Source organism: Phytophthora parasitica (genome assembly GCF_000247585.1).
Source record: "Phytophthora parasitica INRA-310 unplaced genomic scaffold supercont2.47, whole genome shotgun sequence".
Taxonomy (NCBI): Eukaryota; Oomycota; class Peronosporomycetes; order Peronosporales; family Peronosporaceae; genus Phytophthora; species Phytophthora nicotianae.
Window position 1 is genome coordinate 295,956 of NW_008649033.1, and position 17,153 is coordinate 313,108.

A 17,153-nucleotide genomic window follows, 5' to 3' on the forward strand; every position below is an offset into this window, starting at 1 on the left:
TACTGAATAGAGGCCCTTTTTGTCATTTTGGGGGTATACTTTCATCAAGTAGCACGCTTTTCGTACTTAGTAATACGGCATTTCGAACGTTTTTGAAAAAAGTTTGAAATCCAATTGAAGTTCGTTTAAACGTTCGTATTGCCATCCCTGGCGTAGTAGTGTAAACCATTCATAAATTTGGAGCACGATCAACAGTGCTAGATTCAAACAAACAAAAAGCATCGGGACTCGGTTCGCGGGACCATCAGTACCGGACAGGGACATGGGCATGAAGCGACACTGCTATTCGTTAAGAATCTCCTCCACTAGTTTCGTTAATGATGCATGCACTACTTGATAGTCGAGTCGGCGAACACTGTTGGTATGTTCTCTCTCGATCCGTACAATTAATAATCTGGCGTTTCATCCTGTACTCGAGGAGTTCCTTCTGTCGCTGGAGTGAGCATATTTGAGACGAGATTCAAGAACGGTTTTTTTTCGACATCGGAGATTGCTGGATTCAAATTGCTGATCGCCCGTGTAAAATGTATCAAATTACCCTGTGGCCGAGATTCATGGTTACATACGCAAGTCCAATTTACATCAACTTGAAATGCTACGGCAACCAAATTGCTACAAGTAGTGGGATTTCGGCTGGTTCCTCCATGAATTGCCGCTGTCGTTATACTGTACGGGAGTACAGCGGCGGAAAGAAGGCAAGCGAAACTGGTGACGTTGGTGTAGACGAATTATCGCGTCGACTGGATCAGTACATATACCACTTGCCACAGAAAAGACAACAGACAGACTCCGCTCTCACTTTCTGATACTACTGATGTTAAATACCCTTTCATAAACGTTCTATTGGTATACGTCGTTTTAGAGAGTAGGAGTAATGGTCATGTTGGATTTCGCGCAAACACAACGTCAAATGTTTTATATCTTGAATAAGACATTTCAATTCTAGAGATTGAAAGTGTGAGTGGGATCTGTAATTGGATTTGATTTATGCTTCAAATTAGCTGAGATCGAAGGCGGTGAGGCGGGGACTCTCAAGCTAACTGAGTATGTTAGCACATGCATATGAGAGCACAAGGGCGGTGAACACTAACCAACCGTATAAGCTGTTGCATTCCCCACGATCACTGTAATAGCACCATCATTCACACTCGGAGCGTTTCCGCCAATGGTCTTTCTCCAATTCGATTTATCACCACTTTTTCAGCCAATCCTCAAGGAATAGCCAAAAAGGTGATGAGGAATACCGCAGTCAAATCCCTCCAAGAACGACCGCCACCGCAGTCTCGTTCTCTCTAAGTGCTGCGTAGATCTGCGTGGAAGCGTCTGCAAAGCCGATCACTTGAGTTTCGACAGTTCATGGCGGTGGATCTCGAGCTATTGGCCGCGGAAGACGCAGATTTCCTACTGGACGACGCAGCGACCGCCGAATCCCCGGCTCGAGGAGAGCCAGATGATGCGATGATGCGCGTCTGGGGTAATCTGGAGGCTCAGGGTGGAGGAGGCGCCCAGGCGGCCGCAGCCTGGTGGGATTTGTCGCTGGGTGACGGCAAGGTGACGGATACGAAGACTGACGCGGGCCTCGAACCCGTGGAGCTGCTGCTGGACGAGCAAGAGGTGGAGCTCACGGCCTTCGTCGAGCCATCGCGCTCCCGCGAGACCATCTCCCCCGTGGCTATCGAGTCCAAGCAAAACCGAACTAAAGTGAACTCTCACACTGCAGTTGCCGCTGCAACACGGCAAGTGGCAATATCCGAAGATTCACAACCGGAAAGCGAGAGGAAACCAGTCACACGTGCAACAAGAACACCCCGAAATTCAAAGCAAAAAGGCAACGAACTGGTAGTTAAAATTGAACCGAATGCTGCCGTGAAGGGGAAAGAAGGGAAAGGTGCAAAAGTGCAGCGGAAACGCAAACCAGCAACAGCGCAAGTTGTCGCGACAAGTGCGACCGTGACGGTGAAAGAAGAAAAGAAGCTCACACCTTTGGAGATCCGTCGGAAACGAAATCGAGAGTCCATGCAACGTGCAAGACGCCGGCAACGGGATGACATCGAGCGGATGAAATTGACACTTCAACAGCTAGAGAAACATTATCAGGAACTGAACGAGAAATCACAGGCAAAGCGTCGTCGCGCGAGTAGCAGCAACAGCAATGGGGATTCTGATTCGACGACGCTAGAGGCGAATTACTGCGCGTTGGCGGATCTATCGCATACGCTGAAAGAGGAAAAGTTTCTGCTCGAGCAAATGCTCGTGGAAAAGCAAAAGACCCACAGAAGGTTCCAACAAGTGATGGTAGATCGAAAACAGGAGCTGGAGCTGGCATGTCCACTTACGACGGACGACTCGACACTTTTTACAGACTATGAGTATGTGCCAATGACCGAGGATCAAGCCAATGAGCATATACGCAACTGTTATCAACAAATGCGGGCGATGGAAGAGACGGTAAAGCCGCTCATGTCCCCTTTTGAGGTTTCAGACGGAGACAGCTCCGACGTTGAGTCCCCAAGCTCCCCATCAACTCCAGATACACCGCAACCTTCCAATGCACGTAAAGGTTGTGCATTTCCACCGTCGGCAACTTTTGGATGGGAAGTTCGTCACGAAACCAACCCTGACGGAGATTTTTACGTGAGTTTTTCCAAATTTTTCGTCGGTATTACACCGCAACAAGCCATGGTTAGCAGCTGGAGAAGGGACTCTAAGCCAACTTCTACCCCGTTTCGACGCAAATTACGGTTCGAAGTACTCCAGGTAATCAATGACAGCACGTACATCGCTGGTACTGACATTGAACACCCTGTGCAACACGACAAGGTCATGCGCATGATCTTCCTGAATTTTCGCATGCAAACTGACAAGGGTTATGTAATCGGTCGCCATTCAATCAACCCCTCGTCGCCCGAGGTGCGCGAGATGGCCGAGAGAGACTCGAATTTCGAGTACGTTGATAGCTCGAACTGGGTAGAGTTTTCAGCTGGACAGGACGAACGCACGGGCGAGCCTGGGTGCCTCGTCAAGTTCATCGCACGCACGGAGTACAACACCCAAGAAGACATGTACGTTCGTCTTGTGAACTCTATATCTCGCACCATGATCTGGGAGCTCGCTGTCGTGCCTTCGTCATCGCGCTCCCTCCTCCTGCCCTCTTGACAATGGCAAATGAGACGCCAGGCAATTGTAAAACCTTGATTACAATACCTGCCGACCAGCGCAAGTGAAATTTAGTCTATTGTCTCAGACTAAAATTCAAAAAAATCCGTTAATTCATCAGTCGAGTTCCACCACGCAAGTGCTGTGACTTTTCACGTTCCACTCGCTGAATACCATCCACGACGTAAACTTTCATGTTTCAATGGCTGAATACCATCCAGCACGTAAAAAAAAATAATCTTTACTGAGAAATATCCGCATCTTAACTGGCCGTAAAAGTAAATACGGGACCAATATTTAAGTTTTCCCAGCGAAGTAGTCCGAACATAATATCGGTAGCAGCCTTCGTGGCTGCAACCTCAGTGGCGTCTACCTTCATTCTGCCCGAGATACGCACGACACAGTACTCCTGGCCTGATGCTGACCAAACCATGTTGAAGTCTGTCCAAAGCGATAGATTGGCTGCCCAGATCTGTCTTTCTTCCTGTGGCGGCTTTCTGTCGACTGAGCAGTGTCCTGTTGCGTAGCCTGAGCTCGTCTTCAACCGGAATCGCAAGTAGTGCGTGGTAACTACCTTGTCACAGAAACGCATTCGGCGTCTGAACACGTAGGTGTCGTGGTTGATGATCTGGTATACAGCCATGGACTGCGAGGCTACATCGACCGGTCTCCGGTAACTCTGCATGGTCAATTCATTGTCCCACGTTTGCTGCATGGCCTGTAGTGCTGTCACGTGATAGAACGGCTTCTCAAATGAGAATAATACTTCGTCGTCTTCTCGATGATATCGCACCTGCCATCCTAAGAATGGGGGCAGAGGTCTGACGTTTGGGTCCAGCCTTTTCAGTGCTAGACGTTGTAACACGGACTGTATCGCAATGGCAACCCGATCGTGTGTGGCACGGATGTAAGCCCAGACTTCCTCCTCTGTGAGCGGTGTCCAGGAGTTGTGTACACATTGATCTTCAAACACGCAGCGCCTCATGTTGATCTCCTCCTGCGTTAGTGGTTGATGAGAATCTTCATATAATCTCTCCAAAGTCTCTTGTAATTTGCTCTTCTCGTGGAGAGCTCTTCGAAAGCGAAAGTTCTCGTCTTTTAAGCGAGCTCCTTCTTCGATCAGTTTGACGTACTCAGAAGGTGATGCAACCTCTGAAGAGATATTTGGATTAACGTCCTGCGATGAAAACTCACCACATGGAAGTGGTAGAATCCCTCGAGCCACGGTCTCTTGGTATCGAGCTTCTAGACGGTGCATTGTCTCACGTAGTCTCTGCATTGTCTCCTGTGTAGACAAATGAACGGATTTAGTCAATGCGACCATCGAAACACTATACCGTACACATACTCTCTCCATCTGACGCGCTAGCCGCATTTGGTTGCGATTCTTCCGTCTCCTTCGAGACCGCGGGGACAATTGCTCAATCTCTTCGCTATCGTCAGAGACTAGCAAAGCGGTAGGCACTTCATTATTCGAAGCTTGTTGCTCGTGCATATCGCTTCGCTGTACCGTATCGAGCGAACTACCTTTCGTCTTCTCTTCTCCTCCAGACGACGGCGCCATACCAATACAAGCGTCTTGAATCAGTCAGAATTGGGATTGACAAGCAAAGCCAACGTACATGTAGCCTACAGGGGGATGGGGGAGTCAAAAGAGTGGCACTGGACGAAAGAGCGCGAATTGTGATTGGTCATTAAAGAATCAGCATAATCATTCGGATGGATAATACGCTCTTTGATTGGTCAAAAATGGAGTCCGGACTGTCTTTGAACTGTTTTCCCGCCATTTTTTGAGCTGCTCCGATTTGTTTGTCCAACAACAAACTTTGTTGCTCATGGTTACCTTTAGCTACGGTAGGCATTCAGTCTGCGATGTATGCGCATCTACTGCGGTAGCATTGCAGCCCCAGCATCTTGTAGCAGTAAAATGATAATGTTCTTCAGTATTTCATTACCGCTGCACACGAATCAGCCGTCTGAAGATACAAATGAACTCAGATTCAAAAGCGCGCATGTACAAATCTTTTAGGCACTTCGGACACATAACTTATACAACAACGGATTGCTATACGCCCACTTATACTGTAAAAAGATGGCGTAGCACTCTTGCAGGGAGGGCTTCTTTGTTTTTATTGTCGTTTTAAATCAGTGGACATGGGAAGCGTTTTAGCATTTGAACAGTTTTGTGAGATCATGACAAGCAAGTAAACAGCGTTCCTAGCTTTAACAACTCAGGCATTTTGACTCTAGTCTTGTTGAAGTTGTTATGCTGACAGAGGTTATGGGGCTATAACAGCTATATTACGCGTTGTTTCTCGCCAGGACACATCATCGTAACGAAATTGTATTAAATGATGCCGTCCTTACGAGTGGAAAATTCTAAAAAAAAATACAATTTGACCGACTGTTGTACATTTAGTTGTCCCCAGCATCTTCCGAAGTGTCGAACGTGGCGATCATCAGGTCACTGCCATCAGCCAGAAGCCCGCTTTCCGTTGAGTTGGTTGTATTTAGTCGCGTATTCTCGTTGCCGTGACAAATATCAAGAAATCCGCTGATCGGGTATGCACCTGTCTCCAGCAGCATGAACGAATACACACTCTTGTCGAAGCCAACTTCAGCAAACTTGAGCGAGCCCCGCGGTGCAGTGCTAACAGTAACGTGCTCGCCTTGACATTGGTTCGCTGTGTAGAAGGCGATACGTGTCGATTCCTTGAGCGCCAACCAAGAAGCGTACGATGCCTTGCCAGCGTAGCACGAGTCCAGCGAGTAGCAACGCTGCGTCACATCAAACCGAAAGTTCATATAACTATTTCCTGCGCTCAGTGCGAGCTGCGTCTTGGCGGCATGGCAACTCAGAGCTCCTAGCAAATACAACAGCACCAGACTCGTCAAGGTGGATGTAGTGAACGCTTTCATTGTCTCGGACGAATTCGGGAGTGGCAATGCAGCACACAACCGTCATTTTCCACGAGCTAAAGCCAACGTATCGCTCCACCACATATCACAAGTGTTCTACAGAAATGGTCACTGGAAATCTTAGGTCATCTTTATAGTCGAAGACCGTTGATTGTGCCAGTTGCACTCGACGAATTGGCACGTCATTCGTGAAAACATTCGGAAGCGCTCAAAGCTATGGGGAACGTCTTCGCCTGTGCGTTGATTCAAAACCATCAGCGTCGTTTCCGCTTGGCATCCGTGTTGGTGTTGTTGTATTTAGCTAAGAAGCAACTCGGCCCCACGATGACGGCAATGCTAGTGCGTTGGCACTTGGCCCGTGCGGGGGAGACACCACGACTGATCTACCGCAAGACGCCTGCTAACAACAAATTGTTGTCGCACTGCGTTACGATGAGTACGTTGGTATTTGTAATGGATTGTCTGTTTCCTAACGCCTTATGGTGCAGCTCAAACCAAGTATTATCCGCCGTGGAGTCTATTCAATGGACATCTACAGACGATCAAATTTGCAAACGACGAATGTGGACCCACGATCAACTACAAACGTCAGCTTTTGGACATGCCCGACGGCGGAGTTGTGTCACTCGATTGGGCGCTTCTGCCTGGACACTTACCAACCAGTAAAGATAGCAATGGGTGGGTTGAAGGTGTGGATCCAACGCGACGTACAGTGCTGTTGTTGCCTGGTCTTACAGGAGGCAGCCCAGCGAATTATATTCGCTTCACAGTTGCCAAACTGCACGAAATCGGCTGGCAGTGCGTCGTTCTGAACGCGCGTGGATGTGCCAACACCCCTGTGAAGACTGCGCAACTCTACTGCACAGCCTACACTGAAGATCTGCGCTTCGTGTTGCAAGAATTGGTCAAGAAATACGACTTTGGACGGGAAGCCTTCGTCGGTGTTGGGTTCTCGATGGGCTCGAATGTGCTGGTTAAATATTTGGGTGAAGAAGGAGATCAAACACCGTTGACTGGAGCTGTCTCGGTTGGAAATCCCTTCAACCTGATCAAAGTATCGGAGAACCTGTCTAGTACATGGTTCAATCGATTCATGTACGACAAGGCTCTCAACCAAAGCATGAAGGCGCTCTTCTTCGAAAAGGTAGTTTTGCGAATATCGAGTTTTAAACAAAGACTAACATTTGTTTTATTCAGAGTAATGCTGCCGAGAGGTTTGAAGGTTATCCAGGTCTAGACATGGAAGCGGTTAGAGCTTCACGCACTGTGCGTGAATTCGACGACACCCTTACCAGTGTGTTATTCAAGTACAAGAATGCTGACCATTTCTACGAAGACGCGTCGTCCGACAAGAAGCTTCGTGCTGTCAAGGTGCCGCTGCTGTGTATCAACGCTGAGGACGATCCTATCAGTGTACGCACAGCCTTACCATCCCGGGCTCTGATAGAGTCCAGTCCGAATGTGATTCTGTGCACTACAAAGTCTGGTGGACACTTGGCATACTACGAGAGCTCACTTAGTGACAAGGAGGAACAGAGCTCAACGATGTGGAGTGCCAAGCCTATTGCTGAGTTTGCAGAGGCAGTGCGTCTAGCCAAGACGGCGACTTGAGGAGCCTAGCAGACCAGGAGTAACTCAAAACTTGGTTAAATATTAATCAAAATTCACGATAAGGAAAGCTAATACTGCAACACCAAAGCACTTGAGCCTCAAGGTGTTGCGTCTGGTTGGCTTAGAAGCACTTGTGGTGAACGATGGATGGCCCCGATTCATCGTAGTCGGTCTTGGAGATCCACATATGCTGGAACGTGGCCAGAGAGGCCAATATGGAACCTCCAATCCAGACCGAGTACTTGCGCTCGGGAGGCGCGACGATCTTGATTTTCATCGCCGTTGGGGCAAGTTTGATCACCTCCTTGGTGATGCGATCACCAATTCCAGGGAACATCGTCGAGCCGCCGGACAGCACAATGTTGCTGTACAGGTCTCGGCGGATATCGACGTCGCACTTCATGATCGTTTGGAAAGCACACTCGTGAACTCCCGAGCATTCGCGACCAATCATGGACGGATTAAACAGCACCTCAGGGGTACGGAAGCGTTCGTTTCCGATCACAATCACGTTACCATCAGGCAGCTCGTATGACTTGTCCAATGCCGAGGATTGAGCTGCTGTCTTCATCTCCTCGTCGAAATCCATAGCAACATACGTCAACTTCTCCTTGATATCGCGTACAATTTCTCGTTCAGCAGTGGTGGTGAACGAGTACCCACGCTCAGTCAAGATCTTCATCATGTAGTCGGTCAAGTCTCGACCAGCCAGATCCAATCGCACAATAGCGTGGGGTAGTGCATACCCTTCGTAAATAGGTACCGTATGTGAGACTCCATCACCCGAGTCAAGCACACAGCCAGTGGTACGACCAGAGGCATACAGCGACAGCACCGCCTGGATGTTCACATACATCGCTGGTACACTAAACGTCTCAAACATGATCTGCGTCATGCGCTCTCGATTGGCTTTGGGGTTGAGTGGGGCCTCCGTTAGCAGCACTGGATGCTCCTCTGGGGCTACTCGCAGCTCGTTGTAGAACGTGTGACTCCAGATCTTCTCCATGTCGTTCCAGTTCGTCACGATCCCATGTTCAATTGGGTATCTCAGCGTTAAAACCCCACGTTTCGCTTGCGCTTCATCCCCAATGTAAGCGTCTTTCTGGTTCATGCCAACCATAATACCCAAATGCTTCGGCATTCCCACAATGGACGGGAAAACAGCACGCGGGGCGTCATCCCCAGCGAACCCCGCCTTGCACATACCCGATCCATTGTCAATCACTACAGCCTGGATATCATCGTCCATTATTCTCTCCTAAGCCACTTGTGTTTGTCGAGACAAAATGTAGAATGAAGAGAGAGCTCTGACACGCTAAAAAGTACTTCAACCTAACTGTCGGATCTCTTATTGGTTTGTTGCCTTTATGTGTACCACACTGTCGGACGGTTTTTGACCAACCCCGTCGTTAGAGAATCATCATGCTGGGGGGCAGGCCAACGGTGCCCAAGAAGCTCTCGGCGTCGCAGCAGGCGCTGCTGACGCTGCACAAGATTCGAGCGCGGGGTTCGTTCCTCGTGGCTAATGCGCTGCTACTGCTCGTGGTGTTCTACACGTCGCGCCGCTTCCCGCACAAGTTTGTGCGTATCATCGGAGAGTACGTAACAGACTGTTGGCACCTGGGTTAAGTTACTTAACGTTAGATTGCTGTTATGGATACTTTTGCAACAGTTGTGACTCGAATTGGCTGCATGTGGACTCCCCAGAGAATTCCGAGGCCATTTGCTGCAATAATGAGGCAGGAGGCTACAAAGACGCTCCGTGCTACACTGGCATGGACCTTATGCCCGTGATGGCCTCCTTTAAAGTGCGTCATAGTGAACACCAAGCGATTTTACTCAACTGACCACATAACTGTTATTTGCTGTTGCAGGGATCGTGGGCGATCCCATTGTCCGCTCTAGTCTTCAACTACGGCTCCATGATGCTGGGTCCTAACGTGACGATGCCTCGCGTCCGCGTTTACGTGCGTCGTGGTCTTCTGTATGTGGCGATAATGGCGTTCCGTACGGTAGTTCTATACATGGGACTAGGATTGGTGGAAAAGCGGTTGATTCACCTCTTTATGGGTCACTCGGACCATTCCTGCTGGTACGCTGAGCTGCGTCGCGGCAAGCGCTGTCCCGCTGACTTTGACCATTCAGACCACATCGTACTACTAGTGAGTCACTACTTGGCAATCCCATTGTTCGAGTGGTTTGCGGTTAGTGTCGAGAGTGCTGGACCGAGTCTGAAGCGGACGCTGCTGCGCGCATGGCTGATCATCGTCTGCGGAATGGCGTCGTATCTGCTGTTCTTCACGGCGTCGTACTTCCACACGACAGCGGAGAACCTTGTCGGACTGATCATCGCACAGGGATGTGTGATGGCTCCATTGATGCTGCTGACTCAGGACTATTTCTCCTCTTATAAATGGCTGCGTCTCAGCAACTTTGTACTTCCACCGGACGACCTTAAGAGGGACAGTTAAGACACTACGGTGTGTTAAGAACGCAGGACTAGATAGCTAACAACTCTCCTGTATTCAAACATGCTGTTTAATACGTTCAGGCCGAGATATACTTCGTAGTTGTGACAACACTGCAGTTGTAGTGCCACTACACTACCACCATAACTCCAGCTGCGACACAGACCACAATGGCTACCACTTGACGAGCCGATAGCGACGGAGCCATGCTCGTTGACGAATCTGACCCATGGCGGCGGTTGTTTTTCTTTTTCTTCTTCTTGCCGTGCTTCTGAATGTCCAAGTCGTGCTTGCTGGCCACGCACTTGTACGTCTCGTCCTTGTCGTCCAGCGCACACAGTGAGTCATTCGCCAGGACGTGGCCCTTGGGTGAACACGGCTGCGCTCCAGTGATGGGACAAGCTCCACTTTCTGCCAATTGAACATTACCGCACTTGCTACTGAGTGAGGCATTTGGATCAAGGCAGTAGTCCGAGGCCCCCATGAGCGAGACTCGACGAACTGAGCGACAGTCACACCCGTACTCCATGCTCGAACTGCCGGATTCCGAGTCCATACTCCAGCTCCAGCTGCCGCTTTCGTCTCCACTTCCCTCACTTGCAGAGCCCTCCGAGCCGTCGACGCTGGACTCACCACTGCTGCTACTGGAGTCGTCGTTGGACGACGTTTTCGAGCCTTGCAACGATCCGGATGGAGAGGAAGCTGACGATGAGTTCGAGTTCGACGACATCACAGGAGATATCACCGCTGCCTGCATTGACTGAGGATTACCGAAGAACGCCGGACCAGTCATAAATTGGCTGGAGGCATCAGCGAACAATAACGCAGCAACCAGCAGCAGTCGAGTACAACTCGACATCTCGAATTCGTCTGGACTACGACGGTGTTGCGACCACGATGGAAATTTCACAGTGACGACTATTTCCAGAGCAAAACGCTACGCAATTGCAGTCCAATTTCTCCATCATGGACGGAAATCTGCTTCGCTTGACCAGATTGAAATGCTTCAAACACCGAGACTTTCCTCGCTTCACTCACTTCAACTTGATATGTGGCGTACATAATTAACTGTCGCACGAAGGTCGCTTGAACAATTTGCCCAGTTTGACAGGTTCAACTTTATCCACCCATGTCATTGTTTCGCGGGAGATGTCACTCTTATATCATCACGTTGTCCATACTGAACTCAAGTCTTTCGCATTTCAGCTGTTTTTCCAGCATGAAGGCGTCGGCAGAGCTGACGCCCCGAGAAGCCGACGCAAATCCTTTCTCCCGTTTTTAGTGTCAGACACTTCGCGCAGATTCAAAAGCTCAACATGGTAAGGCGCTGTATAATGGCTACACATTACAGGCTTGGGCTTCACTAACCGCTCTCTCCATCGCTACAGCACCCACGCGACGACGAACGCGGCAAGATGGAGGCGCTACTGCACCAGATCGTGCTAGAAGAGCAGCAGAAAATGGTCCAATTGGGCTTCGTGGAGACGTGCATCCCGTCACCCGACAGCGCCGCACGTTGCAGCATCTTTATGAGTGCGAACTGGCACATCTGTCGTCGTTTACTGCTCGTAATTGTGAGTGGCAACGGTATCCAGCCCGGTATTTGGAGCCGTTCACTCGTTCTGGAGGCCACAGAGAACCCGAATCAGTACCGCTCGGGCTCCATGCTGCCGTATTTGCACACAGCGTTGTCTAAAGGTTACGGCGTGGTGGTTATGAACCCCAGTACCAATACGGTAAGCGTGGGCAGCGAGAAGATCCCTATTCCGTACTCCAGTACACCTGAACTGCACGTCCGCTATGTATGGGAGACCTACGGCGTTCGAGCGTCGTGCTCTCAAGTCTACATCGCCGCGTATGGACGTGGAGGCTCCTTAACCAAACATTTAGTGTGCACACAGCCACTCTTACGCTCTAAACTGGCAGCTATCGCCTTCATCGAGTCCAGTCATCGCGTTGAGGCTGATGATACACAAGAAGTGAGGGGGTTACTGGGCACCAGAGCCATCAATTGGCAGCGATCCAAGGAGAGTCCAGGTACACAGTTACAAGACTGTACGCAGCTTGGCTGTCTGAGTTTGTCAGCTGGAGAACCCACGTCTCCAGCCGAGCAAAAGTCCTCCAATACAGCGTGGACTATCGCTGCAAGTATGGACACTGTCTTCGCCTTTTTCGACAGTGCACGAGGCTCCATGCCGGACGAACCGGCTGAGGACGAGCTTATGGACGAGATGAGCAGACTATCCCAGTACGCGTACGCTGGAGCAGCAGCCATGTCGTCCGTGCCACACCAACAAGAACACATGGAGGACGCTGAGTTCCACGTTGAAGAAGAAGTCGGCAATCACCTTGGAAGTCGCAGTAATAGCACACGCAGTTCTCGCCGTAGTATGGTGATTTCTACGTCCATGAGCGTCAACGACTTCGACTTGTTGTCAGTAGTCGGTAAAGGCGCGTACGGCAAGGTCTTCCTGGCTAAAAAGAAGCATGGGAAGAATGCAGGACGCGTGTATGCGATGAAAGTACTACGCAAACAAGACGTGTTCAAGAAGAAACAAGTGGAACACACCAAGTCAGAGCAGCGGATTCTCAAGCACGTGGAGCATCCGTTTGTAGTGCGACTGCGGTATGCGTTCCAGAACCATCAGAAGCTGTACTTGGTGATGGATTATTACTCCGGTGGCTCGTTGTTTGTGCACTTGAGGAAGGAGAAGCGATTTAGTGAACAAAGAGCGTGTTTCTACGCGGCGGAGCTGGTGTTGTCGCTGGCGCATTTACACAATATGCACATCATGTATCGCGACCTGAAGCTGGAGAATATCCTCATGGACAGTGACGGACACGTCGCTATCACGGATTTCGGCTTGTCTAAAGAAGACGATGAAGGCTCAACATTTGTCGGCACTCCGGAGTATCTGGCGCCTGAACTGCTGTGTAGTCAGAGGACAGCGACGTCGTATGGCAACACTATCGACTGGTGGAGTTACGGTGTGTTGGTGTACGAGATGATTCAAGGACACACGCCGTTCTGGGACAAGAATCGACGTCAAATGTTCCAGAATATCTTGAGTAAAGAGCCCACGTACCCTCCGGAGCACTTCTCGCCTACTGCTACCGATTTTCTGCAGCGGTTGTTAGTTAAGAACCCGCGACAACGAATGGGTTGCGGCGCTGACGGCGCGCTGGAGATTATGAGGCACCCGTGGTTCGAAGGTGTTGACTGGGACGCGCTGCATAGTCGTCGTGTGGAGCCTCCGTTCAGACCGGTGACGAAAGATGTCCACGGCAGTCGAGCGCGTACTAGCAGTGCAGCACTGAATGCGAACTTGCAGTATGTTCCGAACATCTTCAAGCAGCAGGAAGTAGCGGATTCTCCGGTTGTCAGTGTGCTGGGATCTTCGACTGGATCGGGGATTATGGCGATGCACTTTGACGACTTTAGTTACATGGGCAGCGACATTATTGGGTCAAGACGCACGTCGGTCTTCCGGGACAGCGACATCAAAATGGAGCTGGGAGAATAACCTTCCAGAACGGATATGTATTCAAGACCAAGGAGCTTCAACCATCCGGTAGTTGCATTGCTCCACTTCATTCACCTGCTTCTGCAGAGATCGAGGCTCCCCAGTACGCACCATCAAGCGGATATTGTCATGTTTAATTGAGCATGCCATACAACGGAGCTGTGTGTGGTTGCATCAATAGTTTAAGTAAGACAGAGCGGCAGTAGTGGACAGCTACAGCACACATTCGACGAGTGTAAATCAGCATTTTAACGAATAAAAATGGCAAAATGCGTGACGATTGTCGAGCGTTTTTTTCTAGCTGTCGACCCTCACCATTGCAAGGAATCGTATTTACGGCACGACATCGAGTCCCATGGACTTGGCCGAGCCGATGAGCGTCTTGCAGATGGACTTGAGGTCGATGTAGTCCACCATCTCGTCCTGCTGCTTGACCTTGGCGATCTCGTAGATCTGGCGCAGATGCACCGTGCCCACGACCTGCTGACCCGGAGTGGATGAGCCGGACGTGATGCCTGCTGCCTTCTTGAGGAACCACGAGGCCGGTGGCGTCTTGGTGGTGAAGTTGAACGTGCGGTCGGTGAAGGCCGTGAGCACAACAGGCACCGGGATGTTCTCCGTCATCTTGGACGTGCGGTCGTTGAAGGCCTTGCAGAACTCCATCATGTTGACACCCAGAGGACCTAGCGCCTGACCAATAGCCGGCGACGGACTCGCCTTGCCCGCCAGCACACGAAGACGAACCACACCCTTGACTGCGACGGACATTTTGGAACTTGTATAACTCGCTGAGGAAAGAACGGATGGAGATGAAACCTACGTGGATAGGAAAACAATATGTGGGGTTTATAGATGCATTAGGTGGTGAGAACAACAGAGCCCTTCTAGTGGAAGACGAGAACGACGTAGATGCCATGCTGACGCACCTTCGGTAAGAGACTTTGAGTGGCCGCCGCACGATAATGGGCTTGAAATATGGGAGGTAATGATGCGATATGATTGGCTGATATAATTTGTTAATTTGGTATTTCATCTTTAAGCTCGTCATTCAATAATTGTTTTATATTTTTCACAATTATTGAGGCATAATTACGACGGGGAAAATTGCAAATCAAAACTGCTAACACCGCAGTGTTGATAGCAGGTCTATTGCACTAGCAGAACGCTCTGGGCGAACTCGCCGATGACTTTGACGGACCATGGGCGTAGTTTTCGATTGAGTTTCTGCTTCATGACAGCGTTGTCGTCATCATAATCTCCTTCGTAGAAGGCGAGGTGGCCACCGCTCTTCGTAGTGCACAAAATGATGTTTTCATTGGCCTCCACCATCTCTTTCGTCGGCAATGAGGTAGCCACGCTAATGGGGTCGTCTTCAGCATTCAGACACAGCAATGGCACCGTAACCTTGGCCAACCGAGTAATACACGATCCGTCCTGATAGAACTCGTCCACGCTCTTATAGTTGAAGTGCTTGATCGTGAACAGCTCATCAAACTCCGACACCTTCTTAACATTTCTTAATGCCTCCAGATCGAGGCCCGGAAAATCGCGAAATACCTCGTGAGCGTTGCTACGGTTAAAGAAGAGATCGCTCAGCCCTGCACTCAATACTCGACTGTACGTGAGTCGATTGATTAGAGGTCCCTCAATGTTCTTGGAGCACTTAACCATGTCGAAAGGGTTTCCAACCGAGATCCCTGCGGTTAATCGAGCCTGATTACCATCCTCACCCAGATATTTCACCAGCACATTCGATCCCATCGAGAATCCCAATCCGATTAACGCTTCGAAATTGAACTTGTCTGTAAGGTATTGCGCCACAAAGCGGAGGTCACCAGTGTACGCAATACAGAATAGGTGAGGCGTTCGGAGCGGAGTGTCCTGACACCCACGCGAGTTGAGGACCACACACTGCCAGCCCAGACTATTCAGCCTTTCAACAGCAGTGCGAATGTAATGTTCGCCGCTGCCGCCGGTTAAGCCTGGTAGAACTAGTGCAGTTTTCTTGTTAGGGTCGATACGCCGATCCAGCGCGGCCTGGTTGTCCTGTTCGCTTGATGATAACAATGCCCAATCTAACGACACCACGCCGCTGTCGGGCATATCCAGAAGCTGCCGTTCGTAGGGGATGGCAGGTGTGGGCTCCATCTCGTTGGCCCACGACAACTGCAGAGTCTGCAAGTGGCCGTTGCAGAGATACCACAGCGGATAGAATTTCTTCCTGACGAGATGTTCGCACTGGTTTAGTAAATGCTCGTTCTTGGCTGTGGACTTGTACACGAGCCTGGGTGTCTCGGCAGTGAGCTTGTAGTGTGCTGCCACGACGAGCGACATGGCTGTCGGGGCAAGCGCCAGCGCGCAGAGCGCCACAGCCAACGTAGCTGGGGAATCTGCGAGCGCCACCGACATTAAGTATCTACGTCGACAAGTGATCAACCACCTCACATCATGTAGCCAAGAAATGTTTACGTAAATTTTGTTGAGTGATATCCTCTAGGTATCAATACCCCGTATTATTTACATGAGTGACAGGTCACTATTCATGAAAATTGAACTGTCTGAAATGAGCGTGTGTATCGTGATATCCTGTCGTACATACTTCCTCCGGGACGAAATAAGTGCAACATTGTACTATCCACACCTTTAAGATGATATGCTCTCCAGATCGGTTTGGAGAGGAACAACAGATCGAAGATCACCGAGCGAGACACACCCACCTCTTTTGCTAAACTGTCTTGGGCCATGCGGCGTCTGAAAGGGACGTCGGCTATCTGCTCCAGCAATGCGGAGCGGTCCTTCTTCTTTCGGCCACACACCCCTTTCTTTCTGCTATGCACTCCCGAAATTCCCGATGCTTCTCTTTCTTTTTGAAACCGTGACCAAACACGGCTGATTGTGCTCTTGTCGACGCCAAAATGGTCAGATGCACGGTCAAGCAACCCCAGTCAGGTTTCCCCCGCACGCTGTGCATGAGGATGAAGAGGACGACATCCTGGCGTTCTCAGTTCGTTAGATTTGGCCTCAAAGTAGCCCCAGTTGAGTCGGCTGCGTTGGTCATGCGGCTAGGAAATGGGGAGTGTCTGGTGTTAAAGATGCTGCAAATTGTGAAATGGCATGCTGCCTGCGGTACATTTCCGTCGATAACTCTGGCGTCTGAGCAGTGTTTTTCGTGCGTAAACCAGCGTTGGAAAGAGGAGATCACACCGCGACGAATCCGCCAATCAGCGCTTCTAAAGCGAGTCTGTAGGAAAAACTACGTTCTTGATTAGGGATACTGTTGCAATTATTACCAACGAGAGGAAGTAATACAATACGATTCCACCAAGATGGTAGATTTGCTTATTTTTTTATCCCGATGATTACAGGTGACCACGGAAAAATTCGCCCCAAACAAAAATTCGCCATGAGACATGTCCGGATATCTGGTCTGATACAAATCTTTCTTTCAATTGTAGCCAATGATATTCTGTTTAAG

At 49.9% G+C, this 17,153-nt stretch overlaps 11 protein-coding genes across 12 annotated transcripts; 5 read left to right on the plus strand and 6 right to left on the minus strand.

Annotated features, from left to right (window-relative positions):
• Window positions 1–1,210: 1,210 nt before the first annotated feature.
• Window positions 1,211–3,480, plus strand: PPTG_15372 (hypothetical protein). The gene has a single exon (XM_008912432.1). It carries the CDS (start codon window positions 1,357–1,359, stop codon window positions 3,154–3,156), a length of 1,800 nt encoding a protein of 599 aa, XP_008910680.1. The 5' UTR covers window positions 1,211–1,356; the 3' UTR covers window positions 3,157–3,480.
• Window positions 3,377–4,720, minus strand: PPTG_15373 (hypothetical protein; the record flags this gene model as incomplete). The annotated part of the gene is made up of 2 exons (XM_008912433.1): window positions 3,377–4,441; window positions 4,505–4,720. 2 exons carry the CDS (start codon window positions 4,718–4,720, stop codon window positions 3,419–3,421), a joined length of 1,239 nt encoding a protein of 412 aa, XP_008910681.1. The 3' UTR covers window positions 3,377–3,418.
• An 851-nt stretch (window positions 4,721–5,571) lies between these two features.
• PPTG_15374 (hypothetical protein) lies at window positions 5,572–5,961 on the minus strand (the record flags this gene model as incomplete). The annotated part of the gene is made up of 1 exon (XM_008912434.1): window positions 5,572–5,961. The coding sequence occupies one exon, from the start codon at window positions 5,959–5,961 to the stop codon at window positions 5,572–5,574; it is 390 nt and encodes a 129-aa protein (XP_008910682.1).
• Window positions 5,962–6,533: 572 nt separating this feature from the next.
• Window positions 6,534–7,771, plus strand: PPTG_15375 (hypothetical protein). Its single transcript, XM_008912435.1, has 2 exons — window positions 6,534–7,219; window positions 7,273–7,771. Exons 1-2 carry the CDS (start codon window positions 6,677–6,679, stop codon window positions 7,684–7,686), a joined length of 957 nt encoding a protein of 318 aa, XP_008910683.1. The 5' UTR covers window positions 6,534–6,676; the 3' UTR covers window positions 7,687–7,771.
• PPTG_15376 (actin-2) lies at window positions 7,721–9,311 on the minus strand. Its single transcript, XM_008912436.1, has one exon. The coding sequence runs from the start codon at window positions 8,933–8,935 to the stop codon at window positions 7,808–7,810; it is 1,128 nt and encodes a 375-aa protein (XP_008910684.1). The 5' UTR covers window positions 8,936–9,311; the 3' UTR covers window positions 7,721–7,807.
• PPTG_15377 (hypothetical protein) lies at window positions 9,018–10,347 on the plus strand. The gene is made up of 3 exons (XM_008912437.1): window positions 9,018–9,284; window positions 9,359–9,494; window positions 9,561–10,347. The coding sequence occupies exons 1-3, from the start codon at window positions 9,109–9,111 to the stop codon at window positions 10,155–10,157; spliced, it is 909 nt and encodes a 302-aa protein (XP_008910685.1). The 5' UTR covers window positions 9,018–9,108; the 3' UTR covers window positions 10,158–10,347.
• PPTG_15378 (hypothetical protein) lies at window positions 10,285–11,013 on the minus strand (the record flags this gene model as incomplete). The annotated part of the gene is made up of 1 exon (XM_008912438.1): window positions 10,285–11,013. The coding sequence occupies one exon, from the start codon at window positions 11,011–11,013 to the stop codon at window positions 10,285–10,287; it is 729 nt and encodes a 242-aa protein (XP_008910686.1).
• Window positions 11,014–11,368: 355 nt separating this feature from the next.
• On the plus strand, window positions 11,369–13,991 carry PPTG_15379 (AGC protein kinase). Its single transcript, XM_008912439.1, has 2 exons — window positions 11,369–11,473; window positions 11,543–13,991. The coding sequence occupies exons 1-2, from the start codon at window positions 11,471–11,473 to the stop codon at window positions 13,676–13,678; spliced, it is 2,139 nt and encodes a 712-aa protein (XP_008910687.1). The 5' UTR covers window positions 11,369–11,470; the 3' UTR covers window positions 13,679–13,991.
• PPTG_15380 lies at window positions 13,445–14,664 on the minus strand. 2 transcript variants are annotated; one of them, XM_008912440.1, is made up of 2 exons: window positions 14,605–14,664; window positions 13,445–14,494 (listed from the first exon to the last, which is right to left on the minus strand). In XM_008912440.1, the coding sequence occupies exon 2, from the start codon at window positions 14,444–14,446 to the stop codon at window positions 14,012–14,014; it is 435 nt and encodes a 144-aa protein (XP_008910688.1). In that variant the 5' UTR covers window positions 14,447–14,494; window positions 14,605–14,664; the 3' UTR covers window positions 13,445–14,011. The 2 variants fall into 2 exon arrangements, with proteins under 2 accessions (XP_008910688.1, XP_008910689.1); XM_008912441.1 differs by lacking the exon at window positions 14,605–14,664 and having other exon boundaries at window positions 13,680–13,891; window positions 13,994–14,446.
• A 15-nt stretch (window positions 14,665–14,679) lies between these two features.
• On the minus strand, window positions 14,680–16,140 carry PPTG_15381 (hypothetical protein). Its single transcript, XM_008912442.1, has one exon. The coding sequence runs from the start codon at window positions 16,085–16,087 to the stop codon at window positions 14,825–14,827; it is 1,263 nt and encodes a 420-aa protein (XP_008910690.1). The 5' UTR covers window positions 16,088–16,140; the 3' UTR covers window positions 14,680–14,824.
• A 461-nt stretch (window positions 16,141–16,601) lies between these two features.
• Window positions 16,602–17,085, plus strand: PPTG_23682 (hypothetical protein; the record flags this gene model as incomplete). The annotated part of the gene is made up of 2 exons (XM_008912443.1): window positions 16,602–16,682; window positions 17,044–17,085. The coding sequence occupies 2 exons, from the start codon at window positions 16,602–16,604 to the stop codon at window positions 17,083–17,085; spliced, it is 123 nt and encodes a 40-aa protein (XP_008910691.1).
• Between the last annotated feature and the right edge of the window lie 68 nt (window positions 17,086–17,153).